The 18127-nt window shown below is 41.0% G+C and overlaps 1 protein-coding gene across 5 annotated transcripts in view; it reads left to right on the top strand.

Moving 5' to 3' along the window:
- The window catches only part of hspa12a (heat shock protein 12A), a 116951-nt gene that overhangs the window by 82356 nt on the left and 16468 nt on the right, over positions 1-18127 (top strand). For all 5 annotated transcript variants that reach the window (XM_039621989.1, XM_039621988.1, XM_039621990.1 and 2 more), the window contains exons 5-7: positions 4021-4125; positions 4561-4677; positions 7983-8154. In XM_039621989.1, coding sequence (XP_039477923.1) covers positions 4021-4125; positions 4561-4677; positions 7983-8154 — 394 coding nt within the window. The remainder of the gene's footprint in view (positions 1-4020; positions 4126-4560; positions 4678-7982; positions 8155-18127) is intronic.

The following is an 18127-nucleotide window of genomic DNA, read 5'->3' as shown; positions in this document are numbered from 1 at the left end:
TTGGGTTTATTTGTAGTAGTCCTTTCCAGCTTCTTTCCCTCTTCCATGTTACTGTGTCAGCTTGTCAGCATCTATTTGGGGTTGGGAGTGGAACAGGAAGTAAGGAACAGAAAGTGCCATTTAAACCAGGAGAGGTTCTTATATTTCAGAAGAAGGATTAATTCAAAAGAAATGACCTCAATGCCATATTTTATTTAGGAACCCTAGAGAGCACTTTGCAAAATAACACATTCTTATAATTTCACCCTCAGATGAGCCAAGCTACGACTGTCAGGGAAGGTGATGTAGGTACAGAGCATGTGAGAGTGGTTAAGTTAATGTCTCTTGTCTAGATGAAGGCACAGGAGGGATCAATGGCACGGCGTAGAGATTCAGTATCTTCAGTCTTCAGTGGACACTCCATTTCTGGCACAAAACACCTGTAAAAGATGGTCGATTTAGGAGGTGACCCGACAACTTCAGCCTGTCAAACATAGCAATGGAGCAGTATGTTTAAAAAAAAAAAAAAAATCTAATTAAGCATGCACTCAGTACCCTAAGAATTATTATGGTAGTTAAACACAGTGATAGTTGTATATCATATTATATCACTTCAAACAGAGGTGATCCAGTAACGCTGCACTAATGAATAAGACTAACTATTCACTTTAGCTAAAGTTATTAAGTTCGCTAAAGAGTTGGGATGCTGTGTAAGACATAAATAAAGCTCAAATACAAAGGTTTGGACAGCGTTTTGCATGTTTCCCTACTGTAGGGGTCTCTGCAAGCATACAGGGCTCTGAGAGGGTACAAGATGACAACTTTGGAATTCTACTAGAAACAGTCGATCATATTTGTTTGTCAAAGCTGAATCCAGGGCAAACTAGGCTAAATTAGCGTTTTTAGCTAGCAGCTACAATAAGCATAAAAGTTACTGTACGGCTATCAATTGTTAACATGACGCTTGTTCTTATACATGTAATACATTTATTACCAACCTGAGAGTTTATCCGCTGGTCATTCGACATGACGAATGACTTCTGAAGTCTTAATTCAGCTCAAGACGCTGTAGATTCCGTCAGTAACGCTATCAGTCTGTAGTTCTATTAATCTGCGCTTGAACCGGAACCGGATGTAAGTCCCAAAAAACTGAATTGTAGAACTGAAACTGAATGGTGAGAAGTGAATCTGAAATTATTCGAGAGCTGAATTTTTAAAGGATAAAATGCAGTTTCAAAGCAAATCAATTCATTTTCAAACCATAAATTCAATTTCAAATTAGACTAATTCAAATTCAGTTTTCAAAAGCTTTCATTCAAGTTACAATTCAGATTCAATCCGAGTAATTCAAATTCAAATTTAACTTATTCAAATTCAGTTTCTGATGGCACAGATTTCTGCCCATAGAGATGTGCCAACAGAACGAGGACCCGAGCATATGTCCGAATGCGTCAGTGTTCTCCTGTATAGGCTGTGGAGAGGCAGGTCTGGGCTTCTCTGTGTAGGCTGCTGCCCCTTCAACCAAACCCCATATAAGCATTTTTTCCCATTGGGAAGAGTCGTTAACCTGAGTGAGTGGTTCGGCAGGTGAAAGGCGGTGATAGTAGAGGAAATCCAAATTCTGAAGCACACTCTGTGTGTTCACACACTAATTTATAGCCACAGTATTCACTTACTGTTTCTTTAGGCTTTCGCTACCTTAGTTTAGCTGGTAGCCGACTCGCTAGCAGCATGGCCTCTTCACCTGTCCCCCAGGCACTTTGCTGCTCATTGTGTTAGATGTTTAGTTACTCCTCGGCCTCCTTTAGCAGTAATGATACCTGTAACAAATGTAGCCTATTTGCAGCTCTAGAGGCCAGGATTACTGAATTGGAGACTCGGCTTCGCACCCTTGAAAACCCGTAGCTAGCCAGGCCCCTGTAGCATAATTCACATCAGCAGTAATGACACCCGGTTACGCCAATCGGAGGTCACTAAAATCAATATTGAATCGGTGTGTAACTTTGCCAAAACAATGTGGGACTCTGTAGTTTTCTCTGGTCCCCTCCCCAATCAGACCAGGAGTGACATGTTTAGCCGCATGTTCTCCTTAAATTGCTGGCTGTCTGAGTGGTGTCCCAGAAACGATGTGGGCTTCATAGATAATTGGCAAACCTTCTGGAGGAAACCTGGTCTTGTTAGGAGAGACGGCATCCATCCCACTTTGGATGGAGCAGCTCTCATTTCTAGAAATATGGACCAATTTATTAAACCCCCCAAAATATGACTATCCAGAGTTGGGACCAGGAAGCAGAGTTGCAGTCTTACACGCCTCTCTGCAGCTTCTCTCCTCCTGCTACCCCCAAAACCCATCTCCATTGAGACTGTGTCAGCTCCCAAACAGACAAAAACAAACTAAAACCAGCAACAAACAACTTAAACATAAAAATCACAAAGAAAGAACAATACAGTATCCACATCTGAACCAAAGAGTAAAACAGTGAAATGTGGATTATTAAATATTAGGTCTCTCTCCTCCAAGTCTCTGTTAGTACATGACTTAATAATTGATCAACAAATCGATTTACTCTGCCTTACAGAAACCTGGTTGCAGCAGGATGAGTATGTTAGTTTAAATGAATCAACACCCCCGAGTCATTCTAACTACCAGAAATCTCAAGCACAGGCCGAGGGGGCGGTGTGGCAGCAATTTTTCACACCAGTCTATTAATTAACGAAAGACCAAGACAGACTTTTAATTCATTTGAAAGCCTGATGCTTAGCCTCGTCCACCCCAGCTGTAAAACTCAGAAACCAGTCTTACTTGTTATCATCTATCGTCCACCTGGGCCTTACACAGAGTTTCTCTCTGATTTCTCAGACTTTTTATCTGATTTAGTGCTCAGCTCAGATAAAATAATTATTGTGGGTGATTTTAACATCCATGTAGATGCTAAAAATGACAGCCTCAACATGGCATTTAATCTGTTATTAGACTCAATTGGCTTCTCTCAAAATGTAAAAGAACCCACCCACCACTTTAATCACACTCTAGTTCATTTTTGATGATGGGGAATGAACTAACAAACTGAAAAACTCCAGAATGAAATTCTTTATTTTATTTTGAATGAACTGAAGTAACTGCCAATAACTGAAATATCTGAAAAATCTTTAGCCTCCTTCACTTTCTCAGACAGCTTCTATTTAACTTATTTAAAAATTCCATTTTGCATTAACTTGGTTCAACTTTGTCTAATATTACGTGTGAGAAATGCAAAAAATAAAGAAATAACCAGGGGGCAAATATTTTTTTCTGTGCACTGTATTTCTGCCAATGGCTTTTGGCTCAGAGCCCGTTACTGCTCATAATTACAACACACTTTTCTACCACAGTCAACAGTTACTGAAGTAAAGGGATCATTACATGGAAATTCAGGGAGTCCCTCCATCTGAGTCTCTCATAATCAGCTTGATTTTTTTTTTACAATATTCTTATAATGAGGAGTTTTCTGAGTTATAGGCCCTTTATAGGGATATGTAAAAATGTTTCACTTTCTGTTTGTTTTTTTTCCAGCAAGTACAGGTACAGAAGTGAGCCATGTGAAGTTTAAAAATAGAAAAAAAAAAGACCACTAGCATTCGGCCAACCATGAGCTTAAATATGTGGCTACTTGAAACATCTTGTTGCATCCGATAGAGACCTTTTTTTTTACATACATTATGAAACTGAGTGCATCTAATGGCTGTGATTCCTTCAGTGTCAGAATATTTGGTGTCACTTCACAGACAGACACTTGCTGATTTTTACCACAGCTGTCAAATTTAGATGTTTCCCCGTGACTCATGCATGTTACAATAACTGATGAGTCTAAATTGGTCATGGATGACAGATCGTTATGAATGTATGGTTGCCAGCCCATTTCCATATTGAGACACGTTGACTCGACAGAGTAGATTGTACGGTGTGGTGTGGTAGTACACGTGTGTGGACAATCCACAAAGAGAATAGAAATAAATACTAACAGTGATATATTGACTGTGATGTCTTCTCTCTGCAATCAGAACCTGTCCATCAACACTGACCTCCATGCAGCTAATGGGAAGCGTGTCAAAGCTCTGGACATCTTTGCCTATGCTTTGGCTTTCTTTAAGGAACAAGCACTGAAGGTAACGCATTATGTTTTCTGTTCTCTTACTCATGCAAAGTAATATTTTCTCCTTTGATTAAGCTTCTGCTGACAAACATTGGGAGATGTGTGGAATTTAAATCAAACCAAAATCCATTGATTAGCAAATCCTTTCAGGTCTATTTTATTATCTCACTCTGAATTTTATGCATTGTAGTGTCCCAGCTTTTATGGAAATATGTTAGTAATTCTGTTGGGCACACACTGAGCTTTAGCCTGAAGCCCATTCATAAACAATTCACAAACTTGTGACATTATGAATTAAAGGGTACTACAGTGATAAAGCATGCACAGTGGACCAATCAGAGAGAGATGACTGCTTCTGAGCTCAGAGGTTCTGACTGATGGCATGAACTCACAGTTAAACCTGAAATGCATAAGGATTAAATGGCGTGTTTAAATGTTCTTTCAACAGGAGCTGAGTGATCAGACAGGCGGCGAGTTTGACAACAGTGATGTTAGATGGGTGATCACAGTTCCTGCCATCTGGAAAATGCCTGCAAAGCAGTTCATGAGGGAAGCTGCCTACAAGGTAGACTCCTACCCCACTCACCCACAAATGTGTTTCATACTAGAGAAAGAAGATAGGATCTCATGGTGATTTTAACATTAAGTAGAAGTATTTTTATTTATTTATTTATTAACCTTTATTTAACCAGGAAGATCCCATTCCCACTCTTTTTTCTGGGTTCCTGGAGTTTTTCTTGGGGGTACACTGAGGTCACCCCAGAGATATAATCACTCTAACATGTCCCGAATCTATATCCTGCCAGCTGGACATGGCAAAAACACCTCACTTAGATAGATAGATAGATAGATAGATAGATACTTTATTAATCCCCAGTCAGGTTCAAGGGCTAGAATCTAATCACAGATACAATCAACAGACATTACTAAATCTCTCTAAATCTAAATGGCTAAATCACTTCCTGGGGATGAGTCCTTTTTGTTCAGGATAATAATGGGTGCAACAGTGCAAGGTTAAAATCTAGTGACCAACAGTAAATGTGTGCATATGTCAACATGTACAATAAAATGTAAGCACAGTAATTTAACAGTTCTAATATAAATATATGGGTCTAACCCAGAGATAAGAATAATCACAAGTCAGATACAATCACAAGAATGACATATATGGACAATAAAAAATGTAAACATGGTAATATAACAGTTCTATATCCTGCCAGCTGGACATGTTCAAGTATAAATATATTGGCAAATAAGATAAAACACCTCAGTATAGAAGATGTCATAGTAGTATAAGAGTTCTAGCACACCTACACAATATGGGCAGGTCCTGTGAATGTGAGGGCCTAGACTAAGAAGACCAACTCTCCTTTTCCTTAAGTCAGAATCCTCCTTTGATGACAAAATCAGAGGACAGTCTCCAGCTGATTAGCTCCTGCCTGGGACAGGGAGTCACAGAGCCTCAGTCCTTTGTCCTGGCACCAAACCAGCTTTCCTTACCAGCCTGGGTAGATTCTCAGTGCTTCCTCCCCAGTGAGTGGTGACCCTCCAATGTAATTCATAGTACAGCCTGCTCTGCCCCTTCTTGTAGATTGCTGCAGTGTTGGCTGACCAGCCACAAAAGAAAATTCACACCTCAGGGGCCTGACATCATGACAAGGCAAGAATATACCTGCCTGGGACAGGGATACAGAGGTCATCAGACTCAGGGGTAGATTCTCAGGAGTGAGTGAGTGACCCTCCAATGTAATTCATTTCAAAAAAATGGACATCAAGGCAGAAATATTTACGGATTTCAGGGACCATTCCTCCCATTGCTGCGCTCTCATGATTCATCTAGTGACACGGCTGACCAGCCAATCAGTGGCATGCACTCTAACTACGTCACATTTTAGTACCTGCTCGGATTGCTTGAAACCCCAGCCAACCTGGTACTAAAAAAGTACCTGGTACCAGGTACTTTTTTAGTAGCTGCTACCAGGTACTGTGACCTAATGGAAACCCTGAAAACTGTGCTCAGTCGATCCAAGTAGGTACTAGTTTTTGCATCAGCCTAAAACTATCTTTAAAGGGTTTTTTTTTACTCAAAGTACTCTATTACTGCTCAAAGTATTACTGCTTTCTAGTAAAGAATTACTGCTCGACTATGGACGAGGAAAAGGAGAATATGGCCTGCTGTTAATGAACGAGAATCAGAAAGAATTCATCAGCTACTGAAGCTGTTGGGCTTTCTTCTCTAACTGCTTCAGTGCAGCTTCTTTGGACTTTCTGTTTAAAGCAGAGCTGCTGATTTTGTACATTTAAAGTAGCCATGAGATAAAGTAAGGAAAGAAAACTAAAAGAAATGTGAATAATGAAACAAATGTGAGATACAGTCGTTCTTATCACTTTCATCTTTGTTTTGGTGGACTGTGATTTATAACAGCTGCAATTTTCTGTTCTGTGGTTACACTGCAAGTGTCATTCCTCACCAGCAGTTCTTAATCACTGCTTTATATCACAGCTAATGTGTTGCATTAGTTACAGCACATTCTTGACTCTTGAATGCAGTATAGTCGTATAGTCACCATATTATGCATTCATTGCATTCCTTGGCCTGTTGCATCCCGTGATTAGAAAAAGTTGTTAATTGAACTTTATTGTATTTAAATTGGGACAGCTGTAGTCTGAAGATTTATTTTCAGTTCGGTTTTATTCTTATAGTACTGATTCACAACACAAGGCACCTCAATGAACTCTGTATTTAAAGTTTGGCATATTGTTAGAGAGATAATCAAACCATGTGCAAAACACCTATTAGTCAGTGTTTAACAACAGTGGGAAGGAAAACTCCCCTATAAGAAGAACAAAACACCAGTAGAACCAGACTGAGGGAGAGCCTCACCCAGCAGTGCCTCTTAGGGACTAGAAAGAGAAATCAATTTAAAATGATGTCTTTGTTAGATATGGAAGCAAATACATCATTTATACTCCTTACTTCCTTATACATTGCCAAGAAAACTGTTCTGATGAACTGAAAACCAAAAAACTGCTTATGTGTCAATGTATATAGAAATTTACTGCGTGATCAAATTAGTCAGGAGGAAACTTCTGCCTCTTCAAAAAACCAATGACTTTGTTTCTCTCTGGTCCCCACTGATCAGTTGCATTACTTAGTGGGGGTGGGCGGCTGTATTTTCTTTTTCTGGCCAATGTATTGTTCTAAGTTGGTGTTAGCTGAGTCTGTCAGAGAGGTGTTTATGCTAAACCTTTATTCCAGTTACAGTGCTTACTGCTAAAGCTAATGAAAGGCAAATCAGAGAGTGTTACGTTTCCACAGAGTGTTTGTTCTTGGACCAGCTTTGTGATCTGGCTTTTGTAGAGTTTTTAAACTTTTATTCTTGATGGTTTGTTTTTATTTTAAAAATCCATATGCTTGTCTAGTGACTTACACCAGTCAGGGATCAGTGGATTTTTAATTGTGGCAGCTCTCTCCAGGAGTGATGTAGTGATGTACGAATAAGCAGAAGAAAAACTTCTAAATACGCTATATTGTGAAACAGTTAAAGTGTGAGACTAAAAAGAGGAAGGTTTTAATTGTAAATATTTTAGTTGTGACAAAGCATAAGAGACCTGAGGAGCTTGTAGATTTAAAAAGAAAAAGAAAAGCAGTCGTTCCACCCATTTTCTCAGGGGGCTGTAAGCTATCCCACCTGTCACAGGGTCAAAGGTGAGGTACAGTTGTGACTAATAATTCAGCAAACACAGGGTACCTCAGTGTTTACTACATGTGGACACAGTAGAAGAAGTTAGTTGAAAAGACAAAAGAAACATTTTCTTGTCCTTTAAAGCTGAAGCGTTATGTGTTGTTCATATTCTGCTCTTGTCTAGTCTGGTCTGGTATCCCGGGAAAACCCTGAGCAGCTGATCATTGCCTTAGAACCTGAAGCAGCATCAATCTATTGCCGCAAGCTCCGCCTCCACCAGATGGTGGACCTGGGCACCCAGACCACACAGAATGGCTTCAGCCCCTCTGACAATGTGGGCAGTGGGATGAGCCAAGGTATGTCTCATTAACAGATATAACAGATTATTCTGAAACCACAAGCACATTTTCATTCATACATACACACAGTCATGTTCAGTGTTTGATTTCCGATGGCAACATTGTTACTGGCATAATAACATAACGTTTTCCCTTATGTTGTTTTCTTCATAGCGTCACCAGGTAATTATTACACAACTTTTCAAAAACGATTCAAATGCATACCAACTCATTTCTTTTATTTTTGCTTCTTCTCTGAGAATTGCGTTGTACTATTCAGCTTCTTTGGATTTATTATCCATCGATCTGTACATTTGCTGCCACGTATCTAGGTCATGGGGGCAACAGTCTAAACAGAGCCCAGAACCTCCCTCTCCCCACCATCTTTTCTAGCTCCTCTGGGGGACACCAAGGTGTTCAAAAGCCAGCCAGGAGATGTAATTGTTCCAGTCTGACCTGGGCTTGCTCCCAGGCCTCATCCTGGTGGGACATGCCCAGCAAATCTCACCTAGGATGTGCTCAGGAGGCATCCTGGTTAGATGCCTGAAATGGCTCCTTTCCTTTTCGAATCTGAGGTTTGACTAATAGATCCGCTCCAGTTCTCTGGCACATATCTTCCCAGGGGGCTGAGAAGCTTGAGCCCCAAAAGTTGGAACACACTCTCAGGTACCCCCTCTTGAAGAGGGTCAGCTAATCCAGAGGCAGTGACCTTGCAGTGTTGCAGATGCATGTCAGCCATGCAAACTGCAACAGAAAGTTGGGAAAGTCAGGGTGAATGTTGGATGTTAGATAGAAAACACTCTGCTTCACAGCTGAGCATGTCAGTCCTTGCAGTCACATCCCCTCCACATTAGTGTTAAAGTTTCCCAGTAAGACAGTCGAGTCATCAGGTGGGGCCAGTGTCTCTCGCCCACAAACACCAGTGTTGGCTCTCTCTCACCACAAAGTTGATGTCACATATATCTAAAACCAGTTTCAGCAACTGAGGGTTGGACCACCAATACGTCCACCTTAAGCTGCTGCCTGGTCCACAGTGCACTGGTCCCCTACAGCCCCTCCTGTGTGAAGGGCTACAACCATGTGGCTCGTTTGGGCTGAGCGTGGCTGGGACTGGGACCCGCGGGCGGGCCACCGCGGCCGGGCCACCAAAGGCCAGACCACCAAATGCTTGCTCATGTTGCCGCCCACCAACCCAAAATATAGGAATGTCATTTGCAATTGAAATCTGTGCAATAGTAATTAGGGGTGAAATTACATGAAATTTTAACCTCCTATCTCAGCAAAATTACTTTAATAATGTTATGGTTTCATTAGGCCTGAAAAATGTAAACTAATTAAACATGTGGCATGTTTTCTATACTTCCACATTACAGGGAGTGCAGAATTATTAGGCAAGTTGCATTTTTGAGGAATAATTTTATTATTGAACAACAACCATGTTCTCAATGAACCCAAAAAACTCATTAATATCAAAGCTGAATGTTTTTGGAAGTAGTTTTAGTTTGTTTTAGTTTGAGCTATTTTAGGGGATATCTGTGTGTGCAGGTGACTATTACTGTGCATAATTATTAGGCAACTTAACAAAAACAAATATATACCCATTTCAATGATTTATTTTTACCAGTGAAACCAATATAACATCTCCACATTCACAAATATACATTTCTGACATTCAAAACAAAACAAAAACAAATCAGCGACCAATATAGCCACCTTTCTTTGCAAGGACACTCAAAAGCCTGCCATCCATGGATTCTGTCAGTGTTTTCATCTGTTCACCATCAACATTGCGTGCAGCAGCAACCACAGCCTCCCAGACACTGTTCAGAGAGGTGTACTGTTTTCCTCCTTGTAAATCTCACATTTGATGATGGACCACAGGTTCTCAATGGGGTTCAGATCAGGTGAACAAGGAGGCCATGTCATTAGTTTTTCTTCTTTTATACCCTTTCTTGCCAGCCACGCTGTGGAGTACTTTGGACGCGTGTGATGGAGCATTGTCCTGCATGAAAATCATGTTTTTCTTGAAGGATGCAGACTTCTTCCTGTACCACTGCTTGAAGAAGGTGTCTTCCAGAAACTGGCAGTAGGACTGGGAGTTGAGCTTGACTCCATCCTCAACCCGAAAAGGCCCCACAAGCTCATCTTTGATGATACCAGCCCAAACCAGTACTCCACCTCCACCTTGCTGGCGTCTGAGTCGGACTGGAGCTCTCTGCCCTTTACCAATCCAGCCACGGGCCCATCCATCTGGCCCATCAAGACTCACTCTCATTTCATCAGTCCATAAAACCTTAGAAAAATCAGTCTTGAGATATTTCTTGGCCCAGTCTTGACGTTTCAGCTTGTGTGTCTTGTTCAGTGGTGGTCGTCTTTCAGCCTTTCTTACCTTGGCCATGTCTCTGAGTATTGCACACCTTGTGCTTTTGGGCACTCCAGTGATGTTGCAGCTCTGAAATATGGCCAAACTGGTGGCAAGTGGCATCTTGGCAGCTGCACGCTTGACTTTTCTCAGTTCATGGGCAGTTATTTTGCGCCTTGGTTTTCCACACGCTTCTTGCGACCCTGTTGACTATTTTGAATGAAACGCTTGATTGTTCGATGATCACGCTTCAGAAGCTTTGCAATTTTAAGACTGCTGCATCCCTCTGCAAGATATCTCACTATTTTTGACTTTTCTGAGCCTGTCAAGTCCTTCTTTTGACCCATTTTGCCAAAGGAAAGGAAGTTGCCTAATAATTATGCACACCTGATATAGGGTGTTGATGTCATTAGACCACACCCCTTCTCATTACAGAGATGCACATCACCTAATATGCTTAATTGGTAGTAGGCTTTCGAGCCTATACAGCTTGGAGTAAGACAACATGCATGAAGAGGATGATGTGGACAAAATACTCATTTGCCTAATAATTCTGCACTCCCTGTAGAAATCAGAACAGAATCATTTCTAGTCAATCAAGCAGTATGCCAATGGTGCAAAGTGAAAATGTTAAACCCTCACTGATCTAAACAAAAAGGAGCAACAGCAGTGAGCTCTCTGTGCTTTCTTTCTCACATCTTCAAGTTTTTTTTGGTGCAAAGCATGTGTTCATCACCACAACCAAAACAGAAGACTTACAAGGTTTATCAGTCTTATCGTTAGTCTGCATAAAGAAAAACTCCAGATTCAAAGAATCATTTTGGCCTTGCTGTTTCCATTTGCGTTGTTGGTTCTTTTGTGGAGCCACAAATGAGTTTGCTCTTGTTGTACACCTTTGCAGAATACTTTTATACACGTGCACAAGACCAAATATACTGCATGTAAACTGCATGCATCACAGTACCAGAAAACCAATTCTGTTTATCTGAAGATGGCAGTTTCAATGGTGACAGTTTGCCTACCAATCATTATAAAATTGAAGCCATTGTTCATTATGAAGTAAATAGTGCTATTTTATTGTGTATAATGGGGGGAAACCTGAATCTAGCTGAGTCTCAGTCTCAGTCTTGGATGTGTGATGAAATGTTTCTGACACTGAAGACGTCCAGATGAGCAATATCAGCTTTGTGGGATTTCCTCACCTGGATGATCGAGCACGCATCATCATATCACTCTAACACCTCACTTCCTAAAAAGCTGTAAAGTAAAAACAGAACGCAGTGATTTCCAAATCCCATAAACTAATGTTTATTGATATTAGAGCATAGTAAACATTTTACTATACTATGAGACATTTTACTATTTAATGAAAAATATTAGCTGATTTTAAAATTGATGGCAGCAGCATGTCTGGGTCAGCAACACAGAGAATTGGATTTTGCAGTTACTTAGGTTAACTGTTAACCAGTCAGTAACATCTCCCAAACATCTTTGGGAGGCAGAGATTCTGGGGATAAAGACGGGCAAATGTTCATCATCAGCGCTCAGGTCAAAAGGCTGCATCTCTGCTGCTATGAAGCTGCATTAGTGCCTGTGTAACAGGTCACTTGCATGTATGGAAGGCATAATCAAAGCTTTAGAGTAACATATGTTCCATTCAGTTTCTAGGGTTAATGCTAAACAGCACAAGCATGAGTTCAGAATAGAAGAGTGTGAGTGCTGGCACTGCCTGCAGCTCAGACCTAGGCTGCAGGCAGGCATGCTATAAAACCCAGAAATGAATAGAAAAATCACAGAGTTTGTGTCATAGCTGTGTGAAGGCAGGAGGGAATAGTGAACCCGAAAGCAGGACTCACGGAGGAAAATGTGAACTCAAAACACCCGGCTTTATTGGGAGATTGCAGACTGAACAGAAAACTAACTAAAGGCAGGCAAACAGAACACAGAGTAGAATGAGGGACGACGCGACGGCGAGCAGGGGAAGACGCAGACACTAAGGGCGTTTCTCAATATGCGTACTTGTGCGTACTTGCGTTCTCGTGTACTCGTGATACGTCATCAGTCGGAGACCAAGTACTGTTCCAATTCGAAGTACGCATCAAGCCGAGAACGCGAAAAAGTCCCGGATGTGTTCTCGCTCCGCCCGTTTTATCGAGCATGCATCGGTGTGGACTTGGTACAGCTAAATATCCCAGAATGCATTTCGTCCAAAACTCAACAGCGGACTCCCGGCACATCGTTTTCAACCCCCCCGCTCGCGGTCTTCTCACTACTCAGGTTAAAGAAACCCCAGCAGCTGTCTATAGTATTGAGTGTCCACTAGAATAGAAATAAAAGCGTTCTAACATCTCACCTGCTTGTTTTTATTAAGGTATGTACACGTATGTACATGTACACTATTTTTATTAATAGAGGTTTCACTACTGAGGTTAAAAATGATATATAAGTCACTTAGATCACTTCTAAATGTTAATGTTTGGTTTATTTCAGTGTTTTATTTGTTCCTGAGTAAACCGGTTTGGCTGTGATTAAAGTTAAGCTTCATAACATGTTACTCACAGTTAAATTAGGAGGGGACGGCCTTAAAAACTCCGGACCTGTGACATCATCACATACGCAGGTGTTCCAATTGTACATATCGCGAGTCCGTGCTCGCGTTCTCGGCGGGTACGTACTCACCGAGAACGCGAGTACGTACTCGCGTACTTGAGCATTGATAAACGGCCTAAATACAAGAGGTAAACAGCTGGGAGGCACAGCTGACACTGATTACACAGACAAGACAAGGAGAGCACAAAACTGAACACACAGACATAAGACACAGACCTTCAAAGTAAAACAGGAAATGCACAGACTGGACTCAGAGACTCGGTACAGACAGAAAGCAGAGGGAACACAGAACCAAAACCCTGAGAACTAAAAAGTCTAAACCCGAAAACATAATCTGAACGAACTAGAACACAAGATATATATCATAATAATAATAAACACAAAAGGCTGGGTCAAATGACCCGGTACCATGAGTTCGTAGAGAAATTGTAGAGAAATCATTCATTGGTTTTGTCATATTCAAGCAGAAAGCACTCAGGGCTTCAAAGATTCAGAGCAATTGAAAAGTGACTTTTGAAATTTGCGTTTTTGCAACAGACTGTAAAATTCAAGTGACAATGAATACATCGTTCATACAGAAAACAAGTGTCACTGCATTTGGAGAACATATTTCTAGCTGTAACTGGATGCCTTGGAAATGGTCCCCAGTACAAACAACAATAATAAATAATAATGATAACAATAATAATATTAACCCTATTAATATGCCTAAATGCAATCAGATGCTGCCATGAGAATGGCTGACCTAACAAAGTGTCCTGTGAGTGGTGACTGTCACTCCTCAGTGAATAAGTCTCAGGCTCCTGAGGAGCAGAGTAGTATTATTAGAAACAATAGTTTAAAGATGATTTAAAGACTTGGGTGTCAGTTCTGTCATTTTCTGAGCTTTCCTTGGAGAGAGGAGAGTCCATTAGTCAAACACTCTATTGTGGAGGATCCCTGTGAAAAGCCAAGTGCATGCATCTCATCTCAAAGTACAGACACGAGTCCATAATAAATAAGCTGTCAGAATATTAAAGAATATTGGAACTTTAACATGACTTCTGCAGTTTCCTTTGGATGTGCATTCCCACTGAAGCATATTCTTCCTCACATGGTTTAGTCCACATGACACATCTGTAAGACATGTTTTGTAATGTTTATGCTATTTCTATATTGATCAGTTTGGATTGATCTTTTAGGTATTATTTAGATTGAGATTCTTGTACATAACTACTGATTGTCCATCCCTCTCTGCATCATTTGCCCTGTGTAAGAGGGCCAGACACCTGTGCCTGCTGTTTGCCAGTCAGCCTGAGGTTCAGTGGCTTCAGTAAAATAAAAAGACTTGTTGTAAGAGAACTGAAAAGGTTTCTACCTGAGTTACTGGTCTTAAATTGGCCTTTCACACATAGACACTGGATCCCAGTTGGTTGAGGCTTCCTGGGTGTAGCAGGCAGGGCTGTGCAATACAGACTTTTTTTTTTATGTCACTAAAAATAAACTAAAAGCCAAAAGTGTTTGTGTAGTTAACAGAAATAAATGTTAAAACTAAAATTTAAATGTTAGTCTTTGAATATTGAGTTTAGACTAAATGTTTTTAGAAAGATGAACTCGGATAGCACTGAGTCTCTCTGTTAACGGCTTAAGTACCACAGGAGGTGGCAGGAATTAAACCTTTACTTAAAAAGCATCATTAGCTATCTCAGCTAATCATAGAACAATGTCTAAGCTTCCTGTTAGACCTCAGTGTTTGTTACTACTCACAATAACATTTTATTAGGGAAGTTGCTGCAGGTACTACGCTGCAGTGGTTTGTATCATATCTATCTAATAGACTCCAATTTGTTTATGTAAATGGAGAGTCCTCTTCACACACTGAGGTTAATTATGGTGTTCCACAGGGTTCAGTGCTAGGACCAATTCTGTTTACATTATACACGCTTCTCTTAGGCAGCATCATTAGAAGACATAGCATAAATTTATATTACTGTCCAATCTCTGGCTCTGTTTCAGAGTTTGTCTTTTGACCTCGCCCCTCTTCCCCAGCTGGTTGTGTCAAATGAGCCTAATTCCTGAGCTTGATCCTGTTTCTTCCCATTTGTAGCACAGAAAGGACCCATCCACACAGTGTTGCGAGATGAGTGATTTTTTTTACATAGTCTTTCTTTATAGCAGCTTTTCAGCTGCACATCTCTCTCTTCCAGGCCCCGCCACCTTCTGAAATAGGGAAGTATGATGGATGTCAGGTGTGGTGGCCAGGCTTTCCTCCTAACCATTTGTCAGAGCTGGGAAGGCACCTAAATATTGCTCTAGGTCAGGGGTTTCACGCGATACATTTATTATGTGTGAGCTGAATCTTCAGCCCTGCTGAGAACCCATGCAGGTTAGGGTGACACTTTGATGGACATATCATGCAGCCAATCACATGCAAAAACAGACTGTAATCATACCGTTGTGTGAAAGAAGGAAGGGGGGCAGATATTCCAAGACAGCAGGTGTAGTGAAAAAGGCGGAAAAAGGCGATGAGCGAAAACATAAAGTGAGTGGCATCTGTCTGCATTTCAGTGACGCTGGAGACTTCAACGCTGAGTGCAGAATTTATCAAATCAGGAGTTAGCTAAAGTCATAACCGTTTTTATTGTCAGCAATGTTCCATCATGGAGAACAAAAGGTTTGACAATTGTCCAGGCCTTAAACCTCAGCTTAACAGACTTAACTTTGATTGGCCTCTCACCACAAACAAGCACAAGCATAAACTTTGGACCTTAAACTATATTTTCTAAAGTTTTACAGTTCTACACAAAGTAATTAAGCAATAAACAATTAACTTGTTGAACCTCCGTTCCCCTTGGTACCGGAGGCAAAAGGGAGAACAGCTGGTTTAACAGGATGTTCCATCAGATCTGTTATTTAAACATGGATGTGTGGTATCCATAGAAACATCAGAATCTCAGCTGAAATCCCACAAAACCATTTCAACAACCATGAAACACAGCTAAAACAGCAAACAATTAAAGTTCAGGTAAACAGATTCCACCAAAAGAGGATGTTCACCCACAGAAAAATCTTTAGTGGGACTATCGGAACGTTTTCTCTAATCACTGTTCGAACCCCATAACACGGTGCATCAAAACTGGTCCAGACATGACGGATCGGGACCCGGCACAGAGTAATATAGTATACATGGTGAAGTGCCTGGATGATTGCCATGAATTATACATCAGGGAAACTGAATGGTCTAAGCTAAGTAGGTGACACAACACAGAAGAGGCCCCTGTAATGGAGTCGGTTTGCACCATCAGGCTAAAACTCAATATATGGTCTAGCAGAGAGAGTGCTCAGGTGGCCGCCCTGCTCCAGGCCCCGCCTTCTGTTGTCATTTGGAAGCAGTGGACAAAGCATGTGTTACTGCTGGTTTGCCACTCTTACTTGTGCTGTTGTTGGTTATAACATACAAAAAGCTGGAGTGAAAGCGAGAGTTAAAAATCACAGTCTGCATTTTCATGCTTTATTCTTTGATCGTCCTTCCGGCTCATTCCAAACTAAACGTGTGTGGATGGACACATCTGTGGGACTTCAGATCCCAACTGCATGTTGCTGGCAGTGGATGAAGTGTGCGACTGCAAATGTTGATTGGTTGATAAGACCTAAGGTCCCCATTATGCAAAAACCATTGGTATGCAGCACCTGTAGTTCAGGGTTGGTGACATCACCAACACACTACAGACCGTCTGTGGTGATAATGGAAAATACATAAACAGAGTTCAACTGTAGACAGTAGAAACTCATGAGAATGCTGAGCTGTTGAGCTGTAAATGTCACTACCAAACGTATTGGGCCAGAATAAATGACATAAACTAGCTCTCATCTAAATCATTTTTAATATTCACAGCACAGTTTAGTCAACTACAAGGTTACACTACAGTATTAATCACCAAGTAAACCTGCTTGTGTGTATGCAGTGCTGTGAGATGTAAGAATATGAACTGAAATAAAACACTGGAAAAGACCAAATTTACAGTTCCGTATTAAATATTAAATACTAAAATAAATCACTACAAATATCTTTGAGTGGCCAGAGATAAATGTGTGCAGGCAGCACAGAGCCTAAATGAGTCCCACAGGACTGAATATTATAGAACTTGTGTGATGTGTGTACCCACCACAAAGAAGCATCTACACCGGTGGTGTCCAACTCCAGGCCTCGAGGGCCGGTGTCCTGCAGGTTTTAGATGTATCCCTGATCCATCACAGGTGATTTAAATGGCTAAATGACCTCCTCAACATGTCTTGAAGTTCTCCAGAGGCCTGATAATGAACTAATCATTTGATTCAGGTGTGTTGGCCCAGGGTGAGATCTAAAACCTGCAGTCTGAGACTGTGACCGTGAGAGTGCGAAGATGGCTCCTCATCCTCCAACAAGGATTCTGAGGCTGACATGAGGAGGTCTTATCTGAAGATGGGATGGACTTCTCCACCCTCATATTTTGGTCCCCCAAAGAGACTGTGACACTCTGCTGTGTCGCAGTTTGATCCCAGGACCTTTGCACTCTGCCCCTAGCTTTGAACTGTCACTGACAGATGAACTCCTGCAGCAAACTGTGGCCATAACAAGCCTGCATTGAAGATGCTCAATGGCGAAATATGGAAACAGAGGAGCAGTAGGCTTGTGTAGGGATGCTCACTGTTTACAGATTAAAAACATAAATCAACTCAACTCTGCAGGCACCTGTCATCAGTAAATGTAAGGACAGTAAACCGACAGAGAGGAGCTGCAGCTGCATATGTGGCAAGTTCAATGCAAAGACCACAATCTGTCCATTTGCAGCTTCTGCTCCACCTGAGCTGGACTTTAAAGTATAATTAATATTTGATATGTATATTTCAGACTGAAGTACTTTTAAAGGACTGAGTTGTTTAAAGTGGAAAAAATTATTACTATATAATATTTTATAGCATTTTTTGTCATTAAGGTCAAATCCTTTTCTCTAAGGTTAATTCTGACAGTGTTCCTGCCACGGCAGCTGGGAAACACCT

Source organism: Oreochromis aureus, linkage group 13, assembly GCF_013358895.1.
Source record: "Oreochromis aureus strain Israel breed Guangdong linkage group 13, ZZ_aureus, whole genome shotgun sequence".
Lineage (NCBI taxonomy): Eukaryota > Metazoa > Chordata > Actinopteri > Cichliformes > Cichlidae > Oreochromis > Oreochromis aureus.
The sequence above is the reverse complement of the archived record's forward strand: the minus strand, read 5'-3'. Positions and strand labels throughout refer to the sequence as shown.